The 27419-nt window shown below is 36.4% G+C and overlaps 1 protein-coding gene across 2 annotated transcripts in view; it reads left to right on the forward strand.

Annotated features, from left to right (window-relative positions):
- mdga2 (MAM domain containing glycosylphosphatidylinositol anchor 2) overlaps window positions 1-27419 on the forward strand; it is a 380573-nt gene that overhangs the window by 306197 nt on the left and 46957 nt on the right. For both annotated transcript variants that reach the window (XM_031891457.1, XM_031891458.1), the window contains exon 8: window positions 8281-8574. In XM_031891457.1, coding sequence (XP_031747317.1) covers window positions 8281-8574 — 294 coding nt within the window. The remainder of the gene's footprint in view (window positions 1-8280; window positions 8575-27419) is intronic.

A 27419-nucleotide genomic window follows, 5' to 3' on the forward strand; every position in this document is an offset into this window, starting at 1 on the left:
GAACTACTATATCAGTTTCCCCCCATAATCTTTACATTCTCAGATAATAATACATAAAAACGTAGACTGGTTTCTTAAGGGGGGCTTAAATTACAAGTTCCATTTTTTTCCCTATGTCTGCATGGATTTCCAGTTTTTACCTACATTCCAAAAACACACAGACAGGTTAATTTCGTCCTGATGATATTGATGCAAATGTGTTGTGTGAATATGGCATAAATGTGCAGACCACCAGCTTTAACTTTAGAGTTTTCTCATCCAAACTGGGTGAATGGTTTAGGAATTACAGCACTTTTTAAATGGAGCCTGATCCATATCAAGGGACCAAAAGTAATCGGAATATTAACTGACAAGCTATTCTGTGGCCAGGTATGAGTTTGCAGCTATTGTTGGTAACTGTCAACATGATGTCCAAATGCAATTGAAGCAGGCCATCATAAGGCTGAGAAAATGAACAAACCCATCAGAGAGAGAGCATAAACATTAGGGAACAGATTTACTAAAACTCTAACATTCATCATTTTCTTCTTTTAAAAAATTCTACTAAACACATTTCCACGAATCTCTGAAATTTACAAACAAAAATCTTAATTGAACCTTTTCTTAATTGTCACCCCGAAAACTTGAAAAATAAAATCCAAACGTTTCAAGGCAAAAGAAGGCTCTTTCAGGAAAGGGAAGGGACATCTGCCACAGACTTCTACATGATCTCGACAAGTTTTAGCTGGCAAATTGGCTGATTCAGATTTGTAGCTGTTTGGACACATAATAATACTCAACAAAGTTGCAACTGTTCCCCTGTGACTTTTAGCACAAAAAAAAAATCTGAATTGGTAAAAAGAAAAATTTTGGTGGTTAATAAATAGCCCCCTAGGAGTGGCTAAATACACAAATTAGTACAAAAAGAAGGAATGAACTGGTTAGCTCAGCCAAATCGAAGGACTGGACAACCATGAAATACAACTCCACAATACCAGATGACTGCATAATTTATTCCATAGTGAAGAAAAACCCCTTCCCAACATCTATCTAAGTCAATGACACTCTCTAGGGGGTAGGCATATCATTGTCAAAGTCTACAATCAAGAGAAGACATAAAAGGTGCAAACCATTGGCAAGCGTCAAAAATAAGAAAGACCAGGTTAGACTTTGCCCAGTTCAAGAACAATAGTATTTGGATAGATAAAGCTAGGATCAACATATACCAGAATGATGGGAAGAGAAGAGTGTGGGGAAAGAAAGGCTTATGATCCAAAACATAGCACATCATCCATCAAATGTGATGGAGATGCCAGTGGAACTGGATATGTGTGCTTACAGTAGCAGAAGGAAGAATGCTTTTGATAGCAAAGAACAAACACTCACACAGATACTGTATATATATTCTGCCACACTACGGTGGATCTGGTTATACTGTTTAACTCCCGACGAAGGTCCATGTGGGGGGGACTGAAACGTTAAGCAAAATAAACCTTTGGAAGGTTGACCTAGCAAATCCTGTGAGCACAGTTCTGTTCTCCTGCATTGTATATATATATATATATATATATATATATATATATAACGTGAAAAAAACACAATTTCTTTACTAGCTGTGTAAATGTATTTCCCTGTGCATAGTAATATTCAAAGAATAGAGAAAATAAAGAAAACAAAAGAACCACTAAATAATTATTGTTGTATGGCACAATAAATTATAATTGCAGTACAATAGCTCTGTGCTCCAATCAGGCCCGGATTTGTGGCGAGGCCACAAAGGCCCGGGCCTAGGGCTGCATAAACATAGGGGCGGCATGCCGCCCCACCGCACTCAAATTTTTAAAATTTGCCCACTGCTCCGTATGGGAGTTTTAACTTTTGCGCGTTAGCGCGGCGGCAGGGGAGGAGGAGGTGGTTTGCGCATGCGCGCTCGCACGGCGGGTGGGGGCGTTAGGGGCCGCCGAATGGGGGCGGCCTCGGGGCGCGTCATTTAGAAATCCGGCGCTGGCTCCAATATATATTTATTAGTACATTACATTTCTAAAATGATCTACTTCAAATGGTAACATCTAGGTGCTATCATTCTTTAAGTGGTATATATTTACTGGTTAACTATACAATGTTCTCTACAGAAAAAAGCAGTAGCATAAAGAACTTATACCATAAACTAAAAACAGCACCAAGATACTATAATTTAAACACAACTTTTACAAAACAGACAGAGTAGTCCTTCTTTTAAAATGTTCATTTATGATATTTTGTATTTACTAGTGATGACTAGTGAGTACATCATATTTTCATATACTCACTAGGCATTTAAATAATTATACAAATTAAATAAGGTTGAAAAAAGACCATCAAGTTCAACCCTTCCAAGTAAACCCAGCACACACAAACCTATACTGACCTATCTATACACTCACATACATAAACCATATATACCAACATCAATACTAACTGTAGATTTTAGTATCACAATAGCCTTGGATACTATGCTTGTTCAAGAACTCATCCAAGCCCTTCTTAAAGGCATTAACAGAATCTGCAATTACAACATCACTAAAAAGGGCATTCCACAACCTCACTGCCCTCACTGTGAAAAACCATCTACGCTGCTTCAAATAAAAGTTTTGTTGCCCTAATCTATAGGGGTGACCTCTGGTGCACTGATCGTTTTTATGAGAAAAAAGAACACCCACTATCTGCCTATAATCCCTTCTAATGTACTTGTACAGAGTAATCATGTTCTCTCGCAAGCACATTTTTTCAGAGGAAACATCCCCAATATACCCACATAAATCCACTTCACATTTATAAATTAACAACAGAGAGGAATGGTCATATATTAAGTGCCTTTATTCTATAAATGGTTAAAAGAATTTTGCATTTATTTCACAACATAAAAATACTATTGTGCCCCTTCTATTTTCTTACCCTCACTCTCAAATCATAGAATTCTCCCATATTTCTCCTTTAGCGGTTTGAAAGTAGCATTTATTTAAAAAGTTTCCTCTTCTGCTCAGGGGTCTATTGTTTTGGTAGTTTCTCAGAATTTATGTATACAATGCCTCAAAATATATATACATTTATTATAAACATAGAAAGGATAGATCATTTAAGCACTCTGTCCAATGTAATAGTACTTAATCTGTCAAACAAATGGAGCGGCCCTTTGAAATGTTTTGTCATATGTGAGTCATATCTGGTAATAAATGAGTATTGTAAGGGATTCAGAACTGAGAAGGTGGCCATTTTGCTATGCCATCCATTATCATTTGTTCAAAGTATAAAGTAAAATAAATGATTGGAAATATATAAAAAGAGAGAAAAGGATGAGAAGACATTGATTGAATCAGACTTGAAGACTGGTTAGAACATATGGTAAAAGTTAAGGCAGTGAAGCAAAAGAAACACAATGTAACATTTGTGGAATATTACAATTACTGGCCTAAAATAACTATATATATATATATATATATATTAGTATTATGTGTATAGAGTTTATTATGTTAAGGTGCTAGCATGCAATTTAAAGTGCTACATTTTCCTGTTGCACCATTTATATTTATATGTAGAAGCATATTTTTAAAACATCACATAGGTGGCAAAATGATTATCGAAAAAAACAGCATAAACATATCCAGTATAGAGAATGACTAAATGGAATTATTTATTATTAATTGCATCATTGCATCTTTATGTCTATCTATATTTTATTAACTTGTGATACATATGTGAAGGTGACACTGGAGTGAGAAAATGTTATTTCTCTGTTGATCTGTTACAGTGCAACGCTAAGTTATACATTTTATGTACATTTTGCATGCTCTATTTGGTTGTTATTCTATTAAAGGATCAGTAGTCACAGAATAAAAACATGACTCTAAAATAAAACACATCAAATTTCAATCTGAAAATGTTCCTTATGAATTTTGTGCAGCTCAGTGGCTGCCATAGGAAATGTGTAAAACATTCTCATTGCAAAAAACTAGCAAATCCCTATACCTACACATGTAAGTTGAGATTTTTAGACTGTCTGTTGTTTACAATAAATGAATAAAAGCTGTAACAACCTATTTATAAATACATTGAAAAAATGTTAAAGTTATTTTGAAAGCAGTATATGTCAATCATTATGGGAAATGGAGCCTTGGTTAAAGCCTTGGTTTCTGCTTCTTAACAACATTGAAATTTGGCAGTGATAGGTTAGAAATATAGGCAGACCCTGCTTTCCATAGCAATTGCATTTACAAATATTTTAAAAAATCATTAAATATTTTTTTAATTATGTACACAGCAAAGCAGCTTAGAATTGCATTCTTTCATTAGGCAAGCTTTAAAAAGCTTGCAAAGTTGTCACACTGAAAATTCAGATTGTATCTTTAACACTTTCAATTCATACTAAAGAAGAAGGAAAACTAAGTAAGCTTTATGAAAAAGGTCTATGTAAATAAAGCCATCTATCAAATGAAGCACTTCTTTTTGTGAACATGTTCTTAGGGTATCTGACTTCCTTTCTCAGAAAAACACTTCATTTTAGGGGCTAGAGTCTGCACAGTTCTCTCCTCTCTTCCCGCTCCTACTCCCCCTCCCATAAGAATTCATAAAACTCACTCCCCCCACCCTTAGGAATGTGTAATCTGAGCTACAGGCTAGAGCTATACAGCAGGAAGCTACTTAAAATGGCAGCTGCTGTCTTAAACAAAAATGAGAAAGCTTCTAGGGCTCATTACTCAGGTATGGTAATGATTTTGGCAGAATAAATATAGCGTTCTAGGTGGCACTTATGTGGCGAATCTATTGGCAGTAAAATGCCAAAATGACTTTCCTTCTCTTTTAATACATGTTCTCTAAGCTATTTCTGTGTCACTATAAAACAAATGCAATGGACTAATTACTAACTAACTTTTTTTTTTTTTTTTTTTTGCAAGTGTGCTGAAGTTTACTAATAATAAAAATATATGTAATGTGCTGTTAAGCTATATTACTATAGAATTCTAAAATAAATCTTACTACAGTGTAGCTATAGGCCTGTATATTATGGCAGCTGAGGAGAAATTCAGGGTTTTTCTCTAAAAATACCAGCTGCTATTATATACAGGCTGATAACCTATAGCAGTGATCCCCAACCAGTGACTTGTGAGCAACATGTTGCTCTCCAACCCTTTGGATGTTGTGCCCAGTGGCCTCAAAGTGGGGCTTATTTTATATTTTTTTTATATTCTGACTTGGTGGCAAATTTTGGTTGCATAAAAACCCAGTGTAATTGCCAAACAGAGCCTGCTGTAGGCTGCCAGTCAACATAGGGGCTAGCTCTCATATAGCTCTCATTGGCACCCCCAGGAACATTTGTCATGCTTGTGTTGCTCTCCAAAACTTTTTCCATTTAAATGTTGCTCACAGGTTTAAAAGGTTGGGGATCCCTGGCCTATAGCAACATTGTAGTAAGATTTCTTTTAGAATTCTATAGTAATATAGCTTAACAGCACATTACATTTTTTTTTAATTATGACTTGTGGGAAAGTCTCATGTGAAACAGGATATATTTTCATGCGTTTGAACTGGAAAAATGGTTGCCTGTAAAAGTGTATTTACAATAACACACAAAACTGGTCAAGATTTGGAAAATTATTTTGTCACCTGATAGCTGACTAACTTTTTCTTATTTAAGAAAGCTTGGGAAAAAATACTTCAACTAATGAGGTTTTTCCCTAGAAACCCTGTGTGAGTTCCTTAAGTCAAAAGGGTCAGATTTACTAATGTTCATATTTATTTTTTCATGATTTGTGTTTTCTTTGCACTAAAACTTGAATTATTAGTGTAAAAAACACTTTTTGTGATTTATTAAGCATAATAATAAATAATAATAATAATACAATTTTTTTTAAAAAACTTTTGAAATCATGTAAACGTCAGTGGGAGTTAGTCAAACTGTAACCATCTTTTTTTAATTCATGCTTTTAGAGGTTTTCAAGATTTTCTTTCTTTAAAAGCCCACAAAACTTTGTGGAAAAACATAAAGATCATGAAAAATGTGTAGCTTTTAATTTGTTCATGCTTTTTCAATTCAGATCTTTTAATAAATCACTAGATAAATACCAAATTTTTCAACTAGCCACATTAAAACTGCAACTTTTTCGAAATTGTTGCAAATAAAAAGCAGCTTCAAAAATCCAAAACCTCTATAGTTTCTAAGCAAAAGAAGGGAAGAGGACATCAGCCATTCACTTCTACATGATTTCAGCAAGTTTTAGCTGGCAAATAGTCAAATTTGGATTTTTAGCCATTTTTACACATAGTAAATCTTGGAAAATTTGCAACTTTTTTTTCTGAGACTTTTAGCACTAAAAATCCAAATTGGAAAAAAAAAATCCTACAGTTAGTAAATGGCCCCCTTGACACGTTTCCCTGTTCCCTGTTCACCCTGGTCAGCAGGTGAAGGTCAAAAAGGAAGGGATGTTATCCCACCTGTTTTATTTAACACAGAACAGGAACTAGTCATTACCCTTCTAGATCAGTAGGAAACTCTATCTCACCCACAGACATAGGTTACATGTACCAGGACTTCCTTAGGAGATTGCCACAGCCATTAGGGGATTTCCAAAACCAGTATCATTCCACGTAGCATGTTTTTTTTACAGTAAAACACGCTGAGTCATTTTCTTAATCACAGGGATTCACTAAAAAATGTTATATGAAAAAAATATTGCTGCTGGTGTAATGCATCTTTGCTTAATTAAATGGAAACACACATTTATTATTAGCACAATTTATATCAGGAAAGATGCTTGAAATATATGTTTCGGTGGTATTCCAGAAACATGATTGTGCATGTTTGGAAGTAAATGCATTTTTTATTTAAAACGTTACTGTACATCTTGGTGAACAGATTCTTAAACTGATGATGAATTAGTTTCCTATTGAATTAGCTACTGGCCAGAACAGATTATCTCTGTATGAAATGAGCTCCATGCTTTTTGTTTTAGGTCAGGTTAGCTGATTGTGCCTCATATGTTTTTGTGCATGAAACTCCTTATGTTGCAGCAGCACCTGCTGGGAGAGGGATGATGGAACATTTGCTGCAGTTGATTGCCAAGATTACTGTATATTATTGTTATAGTTGTCATTATAATATAGTTAGAATTCTTTTGTTAAAAACATTTATACTTTTATAAAACTGACCATCTGGACAATGAATTCTCTGTTAATTTTCTGTATCAAATAGTCCAATACCATGTTTGACTATTTTTTCTTAATATAAGAAAATCTTACTGACAAACTCCAGCTGTGCATCACAACATTCTGGTAAAATGGTAGTATAATGTATTTGTTGGTGTTTCACAGCTGGAACAGAGACAGAAACTCAGATACACAGAGCATCTGTCACTATACTAATTTGCAGGTCTATATACTGTATATATATATATATATTTATTGGAAAATTTTTCATGTTTAATGTTTTTGCAAATATTTTACCATTTTAGTCACAGATTCCATGGCATCAGCGTGAAAGTACCATAGTGCTGACATTGTTCTATATTCTCAGCATTCTCTATTGCTCTATAGAGATGTAGCGAACCTCAAAAAAAAAGTTTGCGAACCCGTTCGCGAACTTACGCCAAAAAGTGCGAATATTCGCGAACTTTGCGAACCCCATAGACTTCAATGGGAAGGCAAACTTTCAAACCTAGAAAAGCCATTTCTGGCCAGAAAACTGATTTTAAAGTTGTTTAAAGGGTGCCACGACCTGGACAGTGGCATGCAGGAGGGGGATCAAGGGCAAAAATTTATCTGAAAAATACTTTGTTGACACAGCGTTGCATAAAACCGCAAAGGCAGCTGGCAGACCTAGTGGAAATACGCGGCATTTTTTGCTATTTCGCACTATTAGCACCATGGAAACGGGATTTGCTGAAAAACGGCATGTGTGGCTTGTGCGGCGTTTTTAGGCCGAGAAAAAAACGCAGCGGAAGAACGCCACGCGAACCCAAATTGCAAACATACGCGAAAAGTTTGCGAACTTGAGAACTTGCGAACACCCGATGTTCGCACAAATTAGTTCGCCGGCGAACAGTTCGCTACATCTCTATTGCTCTATAATGTGCCACTAGTTTACTGCCAACACATAATGCAATAAGATCAATAAGTTGCAGCACTGGACAGGCTAAATATCAGTAAAATAATGAAAGAAGCATTTAAAATGTATATTAAAATGATGACATGCAAAGAGGATATATAATGTTTTTAATCTAGAATTATTCAGTTTTATATAATCAACTTTTTCTTTGTTTTTCTCTTAAGTTCCTCCAAATCTTACTGTTCCGAAAGGAAAATCTCCAATGGTTGCCCGGGAAGGAGACACAATAGAACTGCAGTGCCAGATTTCTGGCAAACCCAAGCCAATTATTATGTGGTCCAGAGCAGACAAAGATGTTCCAATGCCAGATGGATCAATGCAGATGGAGAGTTATGATGGCATTTTAAGGATTGTAAATGTTTCCAGAGAAATGACAGGAACATACAGGTGTCAAACAAGTCAATATAATGGATTTAATGTCAAACCAAGAGACGCCCTGGTTCAGCTGATTGTACAATGTAAGTACACAGGTTAATGACCCTTATTGTATTTTTTTGTGTTGTAAATTTTGACTTTTTTGATGAGAAAAGTCTTACAAGAAACAGAATCATTTATTAAAAAATATATTTCATAATTGTTAGCTGATGTTATTGCAATATTGTCAAAAATATTGTCAAAAACATAAGAAACTCTTTAGATTTTATTGAATATACATGTAAAAAAGGATCAAATCTTTTTTTCCCTAATGGCATTCAGTTGGGCAGGCTCAGCCAGGATCCAATGAGATGGGCATGTGCTTAATGGCTTGACACTGGTGCTTCTGTATTGAGTATGCTCATCTGGTGCACAATGTGATGTGCTTCCATAAACACTAAGTTGAGGCCAAGGCTCAGTTTAATATTGTTTTGTCTATAGATAAATATGTTTATATGAAATTCTCTTATTGCAGTAGGACTCCATTACTCTCATAGTCATTAGCTCTGCCAAATTAGATGCATCCTACCTTACAATCTAGGTTCCATCTGCCCTAAACTGCTTTCCTTTTATATACTTTAAGGGCACAAAGCATCTTCAGTGTTCTACCCAAAATGAAAGTGTAGTGTGCCTTGCTTCCTAAGAAAGTGGACTGCACCTTCACTGTGTTCTGGATATTGAGGAGACATAGAATTTTTTGTAAGCACCAATATGTTAATTTCAGTCAAATACATCCTCAAAAACTATAATAGGCAGTCTTATCCAGTGTAAACAGTTCCCTTTATCAACTTAGTTGCCATTCCCTTTATCAACTTAGTTGCCATTTATGGAATTTTCTGTTTAATTAATATCCTTTTCAAGCAGTTGAAACCAAAACTGTACTGCATATTCTAGATGCTGAATTGTTGTATGTGGTCTTGCTTTTCTGTGCTGGCTAGTGATGAGCGAATCTGTCCCTTTTCGCTTCGTCCACAAATGAGCAAGTCTTTAAAAAGATTCACGAAATGTTAATTTTTGCGTCCGTTTCGCAAAGTTATAATGACGAAACGTGGAAATTTGCCCTGAATCCATGCCTGAAAAATTTCGCTCATCCCTAGTGCTAGCTAAATTTATATCATGCCCACAGGGAGAAGAATAGGAGGAGAGACATAGAAGCAAATGTAGATGAGGGCTTATTTCTAACTTCAAAACCGTTATCCTATAAACCCCTCCATAAATAACCCTGGACCTGCCCATGAAAGAAAAACTGCTCTCCAAATTCACCACACACAACTTCAAGTTAATGTATGTTAAACCCCAATTTCGGAAGTCTTGCACCAAATTTTGATCTATTAGGATGTATGATATAAAGGGGTACAGGATTAAAAAAACAACAATAACAGTTCCAGATATAAAGAGAAGGGAGTTTGGAAATATACACTTACATTTCCATGTCCTGAAGAAATCAAGTTTTAATAGTAGTCTTGGCTGTTATTTCAGCCCAGTGACATTTATCTCTTCAAACACCCCTGTCAGAGAGAGATATTATCAAAGCCCATGCGGATGTAGTATGATTGTTTTGTAGACACTCTGATAAATTGTGTCATATTCTGTTAACTGGTACATATATTGCTTTTTGTGATACTTGCAATGCTCATTTATTATTTTGAAATCTATAAATATACATTACAGTGGCAAAATATAGACTCGGCTATACTGTTATTCAGTAAAGGCAAAAAAGCAAGGAATTCCTTTACTAGTTCTGTTAATGTACAAAAAAAGACTTGGCAAAATCTAGAGATATAAAAAAATGGCATTCTTTTATAATTGAATCTTAACCCATTTCAATTGAATGCAGCACAACATTTTATTAAAAAAATAATAAAAAACAATTATATATTAAAGCCTTTTAAGTTAAAACCTCATATTTGAATACCATGGTAAAGCTTTTGGACATTTGGTCTTTTGTATAAACCAGACATCTTTGTCCTGCCTCCTCAGTTTTTAGATGCATTCATGAGGAGGGTTCAGAGTAGCCCCGTCGGCATTGATTTCTTTTATTTCCCTGTTACTTTACATTTTCTGTTTTGACTTCTGTAGGGTGCCTTCTGTAGTGGGAGGGAGACTTACAGCACCAGAGGCATCTGAGGGGCCACTTCTTTTAAGATCAACAGCTCTCAGTGGGTGTTAGCGACAATACATGAACTATATAAATCAATGTCATCTGATCTTAGAAGTATAGAAGGAGTGGAGTTAGGAAGTAAGTGTGTTCTGAGACACAGAACGGCCAGCATTTGTCACATCATTGTCTTAAAGTGACAGTATACACCTCTTTTCAATATGAGCTCAATGAATAGGATTTGTGCTGAACATTATTTCTTAATGAAATCAATAGGCAAAAAGTATCACTAAAAATCACTTTTGTTTCTGTTATAATTGGCTGATTCTTGGTCTACGAATAAACACAGACCAACAATCCACCCCCATGCCTCAAAAGCTTATTGATCTGCCAAGTATGCAGTTCCGTGCCAAAATACCCAAATGTAAGGGGTCCAGGTGCAGGAACTTCTGTAAGCTTTTAGGAGCCTAGAGGCAGAATTTTGGTCTACTTTTGTCCACAGGCCAAGAGTCTGCCACATGTGGCAGGAGCCTTAAGTGCTTCTAGTCACTTCCAGATCCAACATCAGGCAAGAGGAGTGTTAATTAGTTGTAAACTTTAAGATGAAAAGGAGGAAAGATATAGGACAAAAAAAATTGGAGGGGTTTTTTTTCAGAATGGGGGTGAAGTGCATGTTTTAGTTGGGAGGGAAATATTCCATTTGAGAGGGAAATATTATATTGATGAGTTAAGGCTTTGATTAGACAGGGAGTGGCATTGAGAAGTTTGGAAAGAAAAGGATTAAGTGACCAGGTAGTAAGGTGAGAGGAATTCAAATGTTTTAAGACCTCCTCTTCAGTCACAATGGGGAAGCAGTAAAAAAGAGACTGGGTAGTGTAGAGGGAGGATGGTTATAGGCTAGATGAATTTAGTTGTGCAATATCACTTCTGATGGTGTCAGTTTTGAAGTGCTCTGCAATATCTTGAGCAGTGACCAATGCACATAGAGAGAGTAAAGAAGGGGACAGCAGAGGCTGAAAGGTTAAGAAAAGTTGTGCAGGTGTTCCAAAGAGAGTTTATAAGTAAAGTTCGAATTATAGGAGAGAGTTTATGAGTAATGTAAATAATCATAGAAGTGAGTTTATGAGTGAGTTTATGAGTAAAGTAAGGAATTATAGGAGAGAAGAGCAGATTTTTAGCCACAGATGTTTTGTACTTGAACATCTTTGGTGGGCATAGGTATGAGCAGGATGCCAAGGTTGAAGCTGTTTGGATCCAATGCATTTTGTTTTTGACAGGAACAAGTTCATTAAGGGCAGTGGTGAGTGTGCTGTAGTAGACGGAGATAGCATGATTAAGATGATTAGATGGTTAAGATATTAAAGAGAGTCAAAGGAAGAAGAAATATGTAACATTTCCAGTGTATTCCATCTATCTGTGTTTTCACTACACATGGACTATCTGTGGGACACTCTAGGTATATCCTACCAGTTAGTGAATCTATTTGTATAATTGTACCAGCATCTTCTGCTAATTACTAAATTAAACTACCAAAAGACCTATTATTGATATACTAATGGCCTCATTTTTATCGACTTCTAGTTTTGGTGTTGTTAGTTTAAACTGGGTAGGAGTGGGATTGCAGGTCAGTGAGGTTTCTGTTTAACTCATTAGATATTTTTATTTCATTTTATCAATTTGAATTAAGAATCGAGTGACCATACATTATTTCCCAAAAGAGTTCCCAGAATCAGTGTCCTGGTTCAACCTGCCTTATTCCTAAATCATCTTTATGTTTTCTGTGATGCCAGATGTAATGCAATCAAATCAGTATTACTTTCTGTAATTGTTAAGTTGTTATAGTGAGAAATAAGCAAGAACATTGGCCAGTTTATGAAAGTGAGTTATTTTACTACTTCATAAATGTACTATAATATACAAAATACAAGTTCAGTCTAAGTTCAAGGCAGAAAGAAATAATTTTCCATTCTTTTGTTAGCTGCCATTTAATTCTGGAAAATCAAACCTGGCATAATCAACCTCTTGCTTTTTATATGTAAAAAGCATTGCATTTAAATTAAATAACCTTTTCACTATACTCTTCTGTTTTGACTATATAGTCAGAGATGATAAAGCCTGATCTACCATCTGCAGATTTCTATCACCTATTAAATAAGGCAAAATAGCCTCAGATCGTATGTATATTTGATTCACTGTTTATTGTTTTATCAAGAAAACACATTCTTTACTCTCATAAAGTGTTGTGATAAAATTTGAACTGCTTGTGAATCCAAGAAGTTCCAATTTGAATAAATCTTCCCCTCACTGTTGCTCAAATACAGATGGAGACTTTCCTTTGAAATACTAGCACATACAGTCTAATTTCAAACAAAAGTCAGTTTACTTTATAAGTTAGTTATACTATAAACTTTTTTTCTATTTTTTAAGCCTGTTGGATTAAGGGTACACTGTAACTGCTAGTGCCATGAAAACAAATATTTGGTATAATTAGTATGTCAGAATGAGTCTGATGTGTTTCCCTTGTCCTGGACCCTAAAAAAAAAGTCTGTTTTGGAAGGTGGCCCTAACCAGTCTACTTAAACAAAAACCTACAAACACCATTGCATCCGAAACCCTGACACCACAAACTTAATTTAATGCACAATTGTATTTGGTGTAGTTTGTCTCAGTAAAAAAAGTTTTTTGTATTGTCCTGTAATAACCCTATATTTGTAAAGTATTTTCCTATTAGGCACTACATTTAAGGTAGTAATGCTCCTTGTAATCGTTTATTTTTGTTCAGTCCAGAGTACAAATGCCTAGGAGGCTCATTTACTAATGCAGAAGTAAATTGCCTAGTTTCTACAAACATTTTCAGAGCGGAAATAGCTTCTCTTCCAGCACATGAATGCGTGCAGTGTTAATAATGGCATTAAGTTGCAATTTGCTTGGTGCAAGTCAGTAGCGGCTCTTAACACAAACCTCTAAGTTAGCTCTTGAACAACTCCCCACAGCCAGACTGTAGGAATCCTAGCATCAATGGGTGTATTTGCACATTAGTCATCAGAGCAGGCTGGGAAGAGCTCAAATGCATGTATACTCAATATTGGGTCCATTTTATTTCAGTTGCATTCAAAAATAAGTCTTTAAATTGTGGGGTTTACAATAAATACTTGTTCAACTATATGTTTCATCAGTGATGATACACAAACAGTCTTTACAAAGATGTTCTTATTTAACTATTCCAAATTAAAAGAAATCTTAAATGTGGACCAGTTCCCTAGAAATGTAAATATGATAACACTTTTTAAGTAAAATGTCAGGTATTATTTTAACATAGTTTGAAACTAGTGATTCATTGTACTGTGTTTTTAGCCGATCCCCTGGCAACAGTACTTTATAACCCTTTAATTATTGCAATAGTCTCTATACCCTAAAGTGTACGAGGGATATTTCCTTTTATTATACTCACACGGTATATGTACTCATTCTGAATAAATAATGGTTACTACCGCCTGAAAAATTCCTTTGAGCAAACTAATGGAACAAATTTAGTTTATTCAGTAAAAAAAAGGATTTGTATTTAAGCCTGTGACTTGTACTAAGGTGAACCATAAGGAAACATACTCTGTTTCTAATTAGGTTGATATTTACTTTATTTACCTATTATAGGATTTATGACATGTTACCCCATATAGTTTGCCTCTTTTTCTATATATTGTTATTTATTTAAATAAGTGGGAGTGCATTGCAAGGAAAATATGGCACTCCATTTTTGAGCCTATTAAGTGAGGGTTATGTAAAATGACTTACTACAGTAGCACTGTATTACTGTAGTGCCAAAGGTTTACTATACTGGTCTTAAATGTAAGGTATTATAGTAACCACTAAGTATTTAGACAACAAAGAAAATATTCCTTAAAAGGCTTTGGAAGTAAAATTCACTTTGTTAGGCATCCCCAATGCATTCTGATCATTAGCCTGGGGCCCGAAGCCAGAGGCCATACTCTGTATGAGAACACATCTCTCCATACTGCCAAATGCTTCATTATTCCAGGGACTGCTTGTACTACAGTATACACAGTATAGAATTTCCCATTATTTGTATGTGCCAATCCAGGGCTCGTACATCCAAAATGTTCACCTTTACTATACTGCACATGTGGGTAATTGAAGAAACAAGATTGTGCAGCAATGGGGATACCTCAGCCAAGTGCATTTTTTTTTTTTTTACAGAAGAGTGACATCCTGTGGTCCTAAATGGGCAATTAGACCTAAATTGGCAAAACCCCCCCAAGTGAAACTGACTTTTACTTGCCCTCCATTAAAATGGAAAGATAAAATAAAGTGGTGTATTTTAATCAAACATAAAAATATTGCTAGCATTTATTTTTGTACAGATGAACATGCTAACACAAAAAGTGTGGATTTAATAGAACACATAAACAAAAGCATATGAATATAGCATATGAATATACCCATCCAGGGCCCGAACGGCAGTAGAGGCACGTGCCTAGGGCGCAAAAGCAGGGGGGCACCAGGCACGTACTGTTTCTGTCCCAACCCTGAGTTCCGGCTCTTCTGTCCTGTCTGTATTAGTTTAATCAACCCATCAAAATTGTTGTGCACGTAATTTTTTTTGCGCAGCATTTTTTTTGGTCAGTAAATTTTATTGCCTAAATTTTATTGCCCGCTTCACAAAATAATCTGCCAATGGCGAAATGTGGAAATTCGATGTGAATCAATGCCTGGCCAATTATTTCGCCCATCACTACCTATCAATGTTTGTAAATATGAATATGAGATGGAATTGTGACATCTTAACTATGAAATAGTGCTCCTGTTTTTTATTGAACATTTATTAATTTTCTTTGCTTTTTTAAGAATCTGGTTTTGAATTCTACAGGAAGTAAGCTAATTTGTCTCTATGGTACTTCCTGAAAATGTTATTGCAACTAAAACCCAGGTGCTATACTACACACAGTTTCATTTTATTTTATTTTCAGTTATATGAATTATGGTTACTTGACCCTTCTATTGTCAAGGTATAAGTAATTAAAATGGATTTCACAGGTATTTTGTCCACATTAAATTTAAAAATGTGACTCTGCAGATGTTTGAGACTTTCAGATGTAATTTAGTTTTGGGGCTGTTGCTGGAAGCAGTTACAAACTGTTTTTTTTTGTGATTAGTCAAGTGGAAAACATTATATTATAGAATCCCCATGTCTGATAGAGAAACTGCTATTAGCTTGAAACAGCAATCATTGTATGGAAATTTGGCTACCAGATTTAATTGTTTCCCTTAAATTATAATTAATTCATGGTTATTCCGACCATAAGCAAGTAAAAAGTAGAGCAGTTCCTTTTCATATGCATGAATAAAAATGTGCTGATACAAAAGGTTTCTTGAGCAAAATAAGCTATCATAGTATATATTACAAATAATTTTAATATTACTGAAATATATTTTTAATAGTTGTTATAGAAGCCGAGTATGACCAGGCCCCTCTTTTCTGTCCTTGATTACAATGTTTAACCTCTGAAACAAATGGGATCATGGGATCAAGTACAAGGTACTGTTTTATTATTACAAAGACAAAATAAATCAATTTTAAAAATCTGAATTATTTTATTAAAATGGAGTCTAGGCTTTCTGTAATTCTGAGCTTTCTGGATAGAGGGTTTCCAGATAAAGGATCACAGAGACCTTATCCGCACACCCTAACACTCCAAAAAAATTTTTTTTGTCCGGTGCACACTGCTGGAGGGATCGGCACCCTCCAAAAACATGCTTGATAAAGGGGTCACATTGCCCCTAAACGTTGCACCTCCGCAATAAAACTTTTAAAAGGGTTTTACCCTTGTTTGTAGTCCTGATTGCCATTCGCTTTTTTTGTTGTTCCAGATAAAGGATCCCATACCTTTACAAGGTATCAAAACAGAGCCATTCCTTTCCACCCATTTTGTGATGCGATAATTGATATGATGATGATATTGGGACAATCAAGGCAGCCAACTTTAACACAGCGGGGAGAAAATTTGGGGATAAAGCTAGTGATCTTATGTTTTTGCATTCAGAGTAACCATTAAAATACTGTATATTGTATAATTTGGTACTTTAACTGATGAAGCATCTTTTGCGATAAGGAGCTAAAGTGGAAATTAGGCTAGAGCACTTTAGTTTTGCCATTCTCACTGCTCTGATTGATGCATTGTTGTGTTACTTACAGCTGAAAATAATGCTGCACATGGATAGCATCACAGAAAGGAATACTTATCCTAGTTTAATCTCTAGATCATTGCAAAGCTAACCTGAGCTGTTGATCTGCCATAGACTCTTCAGACTGTACTTAAAATTCATGCCATGATTCTGCCTTTGACTGCAGACACATTCACATAACTCTTTTCCTTTTTGTCAATATCAACTGATATTTAAGTGATTAAGTTGAGTCAAAGCATATCACAGTGTCATTAATCAACTGCGTGTATGTCTCACAAATTATCGAAAACAATCTATTTGGGCTATTTATATCTTGGTCCTGTTTTCTCTAAATCTCACTTGCATTTTAATTTAGGTTTCATATCAAAGAATGTGATACAATTTACATATCTCTATGCATCAAAAACAACCTACTAGAGAATGCAAGAGATGATTGCAGAGGTTGTCTCTGTGATGGATTGAAATTTTTTTATTTTTTTTTTTTGCTGTTTAATCCTCAAATGCTTAGTAATTTTGCTGGCCAGCAATCTGTGTAAATAGCTAATATGTATAACCTGTGTAATAGTAAAAATTGTGTTCTGGTGTGTTATTGGTTACATTATTTTTATACTTTTTACTTTACATATATATAGACTTTTTATGTGATCTATATACATATACTTTTTATGAAGTGTGGGCAGAGGAGGAGAGTATAAAAGAAATGATCCAGGTCTTTACAGTTGTCACAGGAGAAAACCTTCTTGGATTTTGTTAGAAGTGTCAGTGACACTGCATATGCTCATTGTGCTCTGAGCAGCTGCTGAGAAGCTAAGCTTAGGGGTCATAGCAGAAAATGAGTCTGGCCTGTCAGAGGTGATTATTCAATTCTAATGCTAATTGCACTTGTTCATCTTAATAAGGAAGCAGAACAGAATCCAAAATTGCTCTGCTCTGACAAAAATATTTAATGCAATTCTATTTTAAGATTTTATTAGTTACATTTCCCTATGGGTCTAAACTGTAAATTATATCCTCATGAATGGGGAATTCCTATGGCAGAACCCGCCATTTATAAGAGACACACACAATAATCTGCATGTCTCTCCTGACATCTCTCCCAATCTTCATCATTTAAATACATGTCATTCCTATACATTCGCCACTACCACTGGCCCTAAGTCACAACATCCTGCTGCTTGGCTGTCACTATCGCTCCTCATCCTTCTGCCAAATTACACTGCAAAGATTTCCCTTTTAACAGCACCAATGCTGACCTGCTTTGCATCAGAGCTCTACCCTCCTGCTGGTGCCCTTCCTGTGCAGTAACTGCATTTTGCAAATTTTCGCTGTTTTTTTTCTGCAAAACAAACTTATGACTAGCACAGTGCCCCCTTGCCATCCGTGCTCATATAACTAATGACAGTAGCAGACAAAAGGTGAAGGGTAGACAGCTTTGAAGGAAGCATGGTGTGGTCAGTCACAAAGTACACACCAGTCAGGAATTCACACAAGAAAGGTATGGTAGTGAAGTGTGTGAATCCCTGACTGGTGTGTGAACTTTATGATTGATAATCTGCACTTTGTGTTAAAGTAGCATGGAACTCTGTTCTGGCGATCGCATCATGCTTCCTATGGAGATGTCTCAGTTTAACTCTATCCCTGCCACAGTTATTCTCATAAATAGTGATGAGCAAATTAGTCCTGTTTTGCCGGAAAATTTATGAAACTGCAGAAAAATTCACAAAACGCATCCTACACACGACCGCAATGTTTTCCGCATGGATGCACTGCGTTTCACAAAATAATCCACCAATGGCGAAATGCAGAATTTCCCTGCGTATCCATGCCTGCTAAAAAATTTTGCTCGTTACTACTCATAAACAAAAGCAAAATGTTCTGGAGACTGCCTGCTGCTGGATGTATTCTGAAGGTATTCTAAAAGTCTAATATGTACTATAAAATTGTATCTTTTGTACCACCACTTCTTCTGCAGCTTAGGGAGAGAGCTTTCAAAAGATTTAGGTTTCTCTGTATACATTGAACTGTAGATTGCAATGCATAATGTACCCCCTGCTGTAGTTTATACAGATATTAGAAGTCACCTTGGAGTTACGTGACCTGTATAAAAGCACTCAACCTGCAGCCTCATGCTTTCATATGGTCACGTTACTCCTCAGGGACTCATAATATCTGTATAAATTACAGGAAGGGGGGTTCATTATTCACTATATTTTTTACAGTAGGGGGGTACATTATTGTCAATATATGGCACATGCATATTCCTGTTGAAATAAAAGTGTTATTGTTCATACTAGATGCATCCATTAAGTGCTCTGTCTGTATATAGGAATATTTTCCTTGCATGACCTAGCGATACAGTACTAGTCAGTAAATATTTACTGTTGGATACTGAAACAGACCTGTATACTCAGTTTTATTTTAATGTTTTCTGTAACATATTACTTGAATCAAACTAAAATTATGTTTCACGCAAACAACATAAGACCCATGTTCCCTAAAAATATTCAAAGGTACAATATAATTAAAGACTTAAAATTTTAAAAAAGGCAAATCAAAGAAAGCTGAAGTAGCAATCAGCAGCCGGCAGCCTAGTATAATCTATTGATGTGAACAAATAAAACATGACTTGCTTTTAAGTAGTGCACTTAGAGATGGATATTTTATAATAAATAGGAAGCATATTATTTGTGTCTTTTTCATTAATTTGGGCATGAAATTTACAAGTACCATTTTGTTTCTACATTCATCTTTGACCCTTTTGCCTACATATTTTATTTTCATAATGCTTTCTTCTAAAATTTAGGTTTTCTGAACTCATGTTGTTGCACTGGCATACTGCATGTAATAATACATAAATAATAATTCACTTACCCATATGCAGTAAGCAAAGTGCACTTTCAGGCGCAGTCCCCCACAAAGCATAGTTTTTTCCTAGAGTTTTGTGTGTCTCACTCTTGTTCACTGCTTCTGCCACAGATACTTCCATTTAGTCAAAATGGACGCAACTGAGAAAGCACTCTGGACAAAATTGCACCAAACATTTTCATAGTCTGCGTAGCATCAATTCTGGTTTTTGCTCACATCGGTTCTAGAGTTTTACATGCAAAGGACATCTGCATCTGATTCTTTAGGTGGAAGTGTGGTGTGTGTATTGATGCAGGGTGCTGAGGGAACCCTCAAGCTATTGTCTGGTCAGGAGATGACAATAGCTTCAGGCTTTGCACAGCACTGTGCGTCAATTTACTGTACACAGCATTGCTCAGTTGAAAACAGAATGCAGGAAGGATTGATCCCCACTGAGCGCAACTATAAGAAAATGTGCAGCGTGCATTTGGACACAAATACCTTTAATGAAAGTGGTTTTAGATGCAACTTACTGCAGGGAAAAGCACAAATTGCCTACTGTGTCTGTGGACGTAATTGAGCCTTTATTCGAATCAGATCTTCCATCTTGCTTTTAAGAAATCCTGTCTCACTGGCAAATAAATATTATTTTTCCATTTGCTTTAGCTCTTTCTCTTTCATTTTGGCAAGGACAAAGTTTTCCATGATGCAACACAGAAAAAAGGAATTAGGTGTCTTAGTTATTTGTTTTATAGGCTAATCTGTTTGTACCCAAGGTTGCACTTTATATTTCCCTTATTTAGAGTCATTCTTTTCAAATAACCCATACCTAATGATATGTTCAAATCACTGAGCACTTAATTATTTTATTTATCTGCTAAGCCTTGGCTTAGGTCTCTTGGAATTAAATAGATTAAAAATAAATTAGAAGCCTTTCAATTTGACTTGAATCAATAATCTCAGACGTAAGTAAAAAAAAAATGTTTAGGTGGATGTTTCTATTTCTTAGACCTCCAGATGACTGACTATTAGTATGAAACCCATGTCTAACCTATTATATAACATTTTGAAAGTTATATCTCATTTATCATGCTGGTTAAGGTGCAAAATAATTATGCAAATCACCATTTTTTTGCATGTTGTACTTTGATTCGACAGCACTCCAGCAAACATTGTATTTGCTACAAACCAGTATCTAATACAAAATGCATAACTTTGCTCTTATCAACATTGAACCTCATTTTCCATTTTGCTGCCCAGTTTTCCAATTTAGTCAAATAGCTCTGCAAAGTTCCAGCATCCTACATTGAACTTATAGTTTTGCAAACATTAGTATCATCAGCATTAATAGAAACAGTAATTTTACTGCCCACCTCCAGGTCATTAATAAACAAGTTAAAAAGAAAAGGACCAAGTACAGACCCTTGTAGTACTTCACTAACAACACTGGCCCAATTAGAAATTGTTCCATTTACTCATTGTAATTTATCCTATAGCCAGTTCTCTATTTAAAGGAACAGTAACACCAAAAAATGGAAGTGTTTTAAAGTAATTGAAATATAATGTACTGTGGCCCTGCACTGGTAAAACTGGGGTGTTTGCTTCAGGAACACTACTATAGTTTATATAATAAGCTGCTGTGTAGCCATGGGGGCAGCCATTCAAGCTGGAAAAAAGGAGAAAAGGCACAGGGTACATAGCAGATAACAGATAAGACACCATTGTATTCTACAGGGTTTATCTGTTAGCTGCTATATAACCTGTGCCTTTTCTTCTTTTGAATGGCTGCCCCCATGGCTACACACCAGGGTTTATATAAACTCTAGTACTGTTTCTGAAGCAAACACAAAACTTTTACCAGTCAGGGCAGCAGTACATTATAGTTTAATTTCTTTGAAATATATACATTTTTTGGTGTTACTGTTCCTTTAAGTACAAATAGAATCCAGGGGATAATATTCCTTAATTTTACAATTGAAATGCTGTAGATCATATCCACTGCCATCCCAGAGTTGAGGTTCCTGCTCACCTCATCATAAAAGGCAATTAAATTAGTTTGGCAAGATCTGTTACACATTAAGCCATGGTGGCACAAACTCATAGTATTGTGATTTGTAATGTAGTCAAGTACCTTATGCCTTATTACTACCAAAATCTTTCCTACCACCGATGTCAGACTAACAGGCTAAGTACGAGAACCCATTTTTAAATAGCAGCACCTCATTAGCAATTCACCAGTCTCTCTGCACAATGTCAGACCTTAATAAATCATAAAAACTGAGTGAAGAGGTTTGATAATCACAGAGCTAAGCTTGTTTAATACCCTGGAATGAATCCCATCCGGTCCTGGACTTTTGTTTACCTTTACATGTTCTAGTATCTTTGGAATATTCTCCTGTGTGACCCAGTAGTGATGTGTAGTGATGGGCGAAATGTTTTGGCAGGCATGGATTCGCGGCAAATTTCCGCGTTTCGCCATTGGCGGATTGTTTTTCGTGAAATGGATGAAAAAATTTGCAGCGGAAAAATTCCCCGCACGTCCAAAAATTGTCGCCGGCGTCAAAAGAATAGCCGCGCGATTAAATAATAGCCGCGGGCTACAAAAGAATAGCTGCGGGCTACAAAAGAATAGCCGCGCTACAAAATAATAGCCGCGGGCGACAAAATAATAGCCGTGGGTTGACAAAAGAATAGTCGCGGGCGACAATTTTTTTTGTCGCACAACATTTTTGCCGAAAGATTCGCAAATTTTTTTTTTTACGCGCCCATATTTCGTGTTTCGCAAATGTTTCTCTAATTTTTCCACTGTTTTGCAAATTGTTCGCTAAAGAGAAACAGGAAAAATTCTCTCATTAGTGTGACCCAGTAATTAAATTATTAGAATTTGTTCTAAAAGGAATCCTTCAGTTTTGTAGACAGACAAAACATAACAATTCCGCATTTCTGCTTTTTCCCTGTTCTCATAAACCAACTGACCCCCCCTTTGCTAATGAAGGTCCTGCCACTTCTTGCTTAATTTTTTTACTTAATTTTACTCTTGACAGCAATACCCTTCTCCATTGTGTAATAAAAGTCCCAAAATGTTGTCAAAGTCTACTAACCCATAGCAACCAATTAGAAAGTAGGATTTAATGATCACCTGATTGGTTGCTGTTGGTACCAGACCTGGTCCAGACTTTTTTGTTGCATTCCCTTGTTAGTGATTCTTTTTTTTTTTTGGCAATTGTCGAACAATAACCTTGTGTCGGAACTGTTTTTCCTGTGAACATTCATGAATTCTGAGTTTGATGCAGAATACTTCAAATTTTAGTTTTCAGATAGCTTACGAGCATTAGGTTGCTGATGCATATTGTCAAGTAACTGTCCACTTGCTTATTTTTCTAGGTGATCAATGGCTTTATAAGATTCTAAGACCACACATGTATTTTATCTCTTATTCAGACATCTAGCTGTTTCATAACCATTAACCTAGGTTTGAACTACTCCACCAATTTTTTACCTGGAAAGCAAAGATAAAAAGAGTAATTTTAAAATAGCGAGGACTGTGCCTTCAGTCTCCCTCCTGGTGTGAACAAAGTCACTGGAAGATTAATGACCTGTAAAGTCTAAGCATTTTAAATTAATGCTACTTATTACAAGCATGGCTGTGAGACAAAGAAAATCCATCCATTGGTACACTACCATTAATAGATTTGGGAAGTTTAGTTTATTATGCCTAAGCACTTTCTATATTTCTTGAAAAGGTTTAGAAGCATTGGACTATGTCATGTATGTGTGTGTGAAATAGCAAAACCATGGTAGCGATGATTATTTCTAGTAATGCTGTAATAATATTTATGACCATTGTGTTTTTTCTAGAAAATGGAGGAGAACTAAAGCTTAACAAAAATGTAGAGTACCCATTATATTTTGGGCTTCTTAAGTAGCCAAAAGTAACAAGCCAGTGGTGACCCAACCCTATAGCTATAAATCTGAGTTTCAGAAGATGCTCCAAGTAGCTCCCCATCTTCTTTTCTGCTGATTCACAATACATGTTTTAGGCTACCATCATTTGCCTGAGCTTAGGGCCTACTCGAAATATACAGTATATATCTGATATAAAGAGGAAGAACTTGTTTGTGTGTTCTTTGTCGATTTAGACATAAGACTGAATGCAACAAAACTTCTTAGGGACCATCCTCTCATCCACGTGGATGTAAACATGTGTTTCTCTTTCAAAAATGGCCCCCTAGTTTAATGGCCCTGCAGAGCTTGGGGGACTTGCCTTATGTGTTATTTTATTCTACCACAAATTATTCATTTGGACAGGAAATGCAGCAAAACCTTTCAGGGACCATATGCTGAGCTTCATGCAGCTATCGGTTTACCAATCAAATATTAGTATTGCAGAACTTCTCAGCAGTGCATATTGAGAGGACTAAAACCTTTACATGGGGATTTTCCAAGGTACTGAGTTCGATTTTGCAACCCATTTGCCCCAAAATGAAATGCTTCCTATCCAATATTCTGTTGTATCAGAAAACTATTCAGCAATAATGATGAGCACATTTTTTCATCAGGCATGGATTGACAATAAAATTCTGCATTTTGCCAATGGCAAATTTTTGTTGCAAAACTGGGTTAAAAAAATAGCTATTGACTTATAATGCATCTGGAGTAAAAAGAAATAGTTACATGTAATTGTCAAGCATAACATTTGTCACCTATTGACTTTTCACAAATTTTTCGCCGTTTTGCGAAGTTTTCAGCAGTTTTGCGGATCTTTCAGCAAAGCAAAACAGGACAGATTCGCTCATCACTATTCAGCAAGGCATTGTAGCAAAAGAGTAACCTTATACACAGGGATTTTGAGCTTCAATATGCCACCCATTTACCCAAAAGCATAAATCTTCCATTTGACAAATGAGATTGTGTCACTCCATAGTTTCTGAGCAGAATGTTATGGTAAAATGATCCTTTTTAACCATGCCAAGCTTCAATCTGCAATCCATTTACACCAAAATCATGTGTCTTACAAAAATGATTGCATCATTCTATAGTGGCTGTGTAATCCATTTGCCTGCAAACCTGATTGCTTTTCAGCCAGTGCTGGAGAGAGGGTCACCTGTCTGTATGATCAGTGACATAGCAGTGACATAACTCCTCAGAAGCAATAATCTTCTGCAAGACAGTGTGCTTTTTAAATTATTTTCAGCTGTCATAACATAAAAGTCACAATACAAGGCTGATTGTTAATGAATTCAGATTCACAAAACATGTCAGCTCCATTCATTCTGCATCAGTATTTAATGATAAGTCCTGTAGCCCTGTAACTGTCATGCACAGTGGCCCAAACCCCACATAGGAATGACCGCCAGGGGACCACAAGGTTCCCGGGGCCACTGGACTAGTGTTTTAAGTACAGATTAGGAGGGAGCAGACAGGCAAGCAGACCGGAAGGATGCTTGCATACAAAACAGTATAAAACAGGCCGGATAATTAAAGAAAGGCAGCTTACTGAACTTACTGGCGGAATGATTAAAAAAACAGGCATAAATACAAACAGAGAACAAGTAACTGGCAAGGAATAGGGTCCATGTTTAGGATAAAAAAACCAAGGTACATGGACAGGGTGGCTATCCAGAAAACAGGGACAACAGTAAGAGTACCAAGCAACAGGAATAAAGGTCAAGATGACCAGCAGGAGACCTAGGAACTGGCCCATTAAGGAACCAGGTTAGGGTTTAAATAAGGGCTCTCTGCTGGGATCTCACTAGCAATTGGCTGTGCCTAGCGCTGGATTTGAAATCTGGCTGCCCTCATTCGCGCATGTGTGGGCATTTAAACTCCCATACGGAGCAGTGGTGAGAAGTCCCCATCGGGGACCTCGCCACAAATCCGGGCCTGGCTGCACCTGCAGCTGAGTGTAATTAACAGCACTAGAGATAGCCCTAGGAACCTCAGAACAGGCTAACCCTGTACCAACAACCTGCCTAAATAGGGAAGAGGTGAGGCAACAGGCTGCAATATACCAGGTACCTGGTTCAAACCCAAAAAAGGAATGGACAGAGGGAACATAAGTTACAGTAACTTACTCATCAATCCTGTTGCTTCTATGCCAGACAAGCCTCATGTTATGCCTGATTTCCAACAATGCCTAAGGTTCTCAAACAGCTGCTCAGAGCATACTGATCATGTGAGTGTGTAATGTAGAAAACTTTGCAGGCATAAACAACTGCTATTGAATGCTCTAGTTGCTCTACTGGTACAGAAAGTTCAGTGAATTAAATACTGTATTTCTTGTTATATTGATTTTGTACAGTTATAGTACAGTATAAGGCTACTTATTTATTTTTACTAAATCCATGTACAGTTAAATTTTTCCAGGACATAATGATCCTCCTTATATTCATGGAATAGATATTTAAATTGATTGTCTTTGCTCTCTATCATTAAATGAATTACAACAGAGAAGAAATGCATATATACAGTGGTGTGAAAAACTATTTGCCCCCTTCCTGATTTCTTATTCTTTTGCATGTTTGTCACACAAAATGTTTCTGCTCATCAAAAACCGTTAACTATTAGTCAAAGATAACACAAGTAAACACAAAATGCAGTTTTTAAATGAGGGTTTTTATTATTTAGGGAGAAAAAAAATCCAAACCTACATGGCCCTGTGTGAAAAAGTAATTGCCCCCTGAACCTAATAACTGGTTGGGCCACCCTTAGCAGCAATAACTGCAATCAAGCGTTTGCGATAACTTGCAACGAGTCTTTTACAGCGCTCTGGAGGAATTTTGGCCCACTCATCTTTGCAGAATTGTTGTAATTCAGCTTTATTTGAGGGTTTTCTAGCATGAACCGCCTTTTTAAGGTCATGCCACAACATCTCAATAGGATTCAGGTCAGGACTTTGACTAGGCCACTCCAAAGTCTTCATTTTGTTTTTCTTCAGCCAATCAGAGGTGGATTTGCTGGTGTGTTTTGGGTCATTGTCCTGCTGCAGCACCCAAGATCGGTTCAGCTTGAGTTGACGAACAGATGGCCGGACATTCTCCTTCAGGATTTTTTGCTAGACAGTAGAATTCATGGTTCCATCTATCACAGCAAGCCTTCCAGGTCCTGAAGCAGCAAAACAACCCCAGACCATCACACTACCACCACCATATTTTACTGTTGGTATGATGTTCTTTTTCTGAAATGCTGTGTTACTTTTACGCCAGATGTAACGGGACACGCACCTTCCAAAAAGTTCAACTTTTGTCTTGTCGGTCCACAAGGTATTTTCCCAAAAGTCTTGGCAATCATTGAGATGTTTTTTAGCAAAATTGAGAGGAGCCTTAATGTTCTTTTTGCTTAAAAGTGGTTTGCGCCTTGGAAATCTGCCATGCAGGCCGTTTTTGCCCAGTCTCTTTCTTATGGTGGAGTCGTGAACACTGACCTTAATTGAGGCAAGTGAGGCCTGCAGTTCTTTAGATGTTGTCCTGGGGTCTTTTGTGGCCTCTCGGATGAGTTGTCTCTGCGCTCTTGGGGTAATTTTGGACGGCCGGCCACTCCTGGGAATGTTCACCACTGTTCCATGTTTTTGCCATTTGTGGATAATGGCTCTCACTGTGGTTCGCTGGAGTCCCAAAGCTTTAGAAATGGCTTTATAACCTTTACCAGACTGATAGATCTCAATTACTTTTGTTCTCATTTGTTCCTGAATTTCTTTGGATCTTGGCATGATGTCTAGCTTTTGAGGTGCTTTTGGTCTACTTCTCT

This window comes from Xenopus tropicalis, chromosome 8 (assembly GCF_000004195.4).
Source record: "Xenopus tropicalis strain Nigerian chromosome 8, UCB_Xtro_10.0, whole genome shotgun sequence".
Taxonomy (NCBI): domain Eukaryota; kingdom Metazoa; phylum Chordata; class Amphibia; order Anura; family Pipidae; genus Xenopus; species Xenopus tropicalis.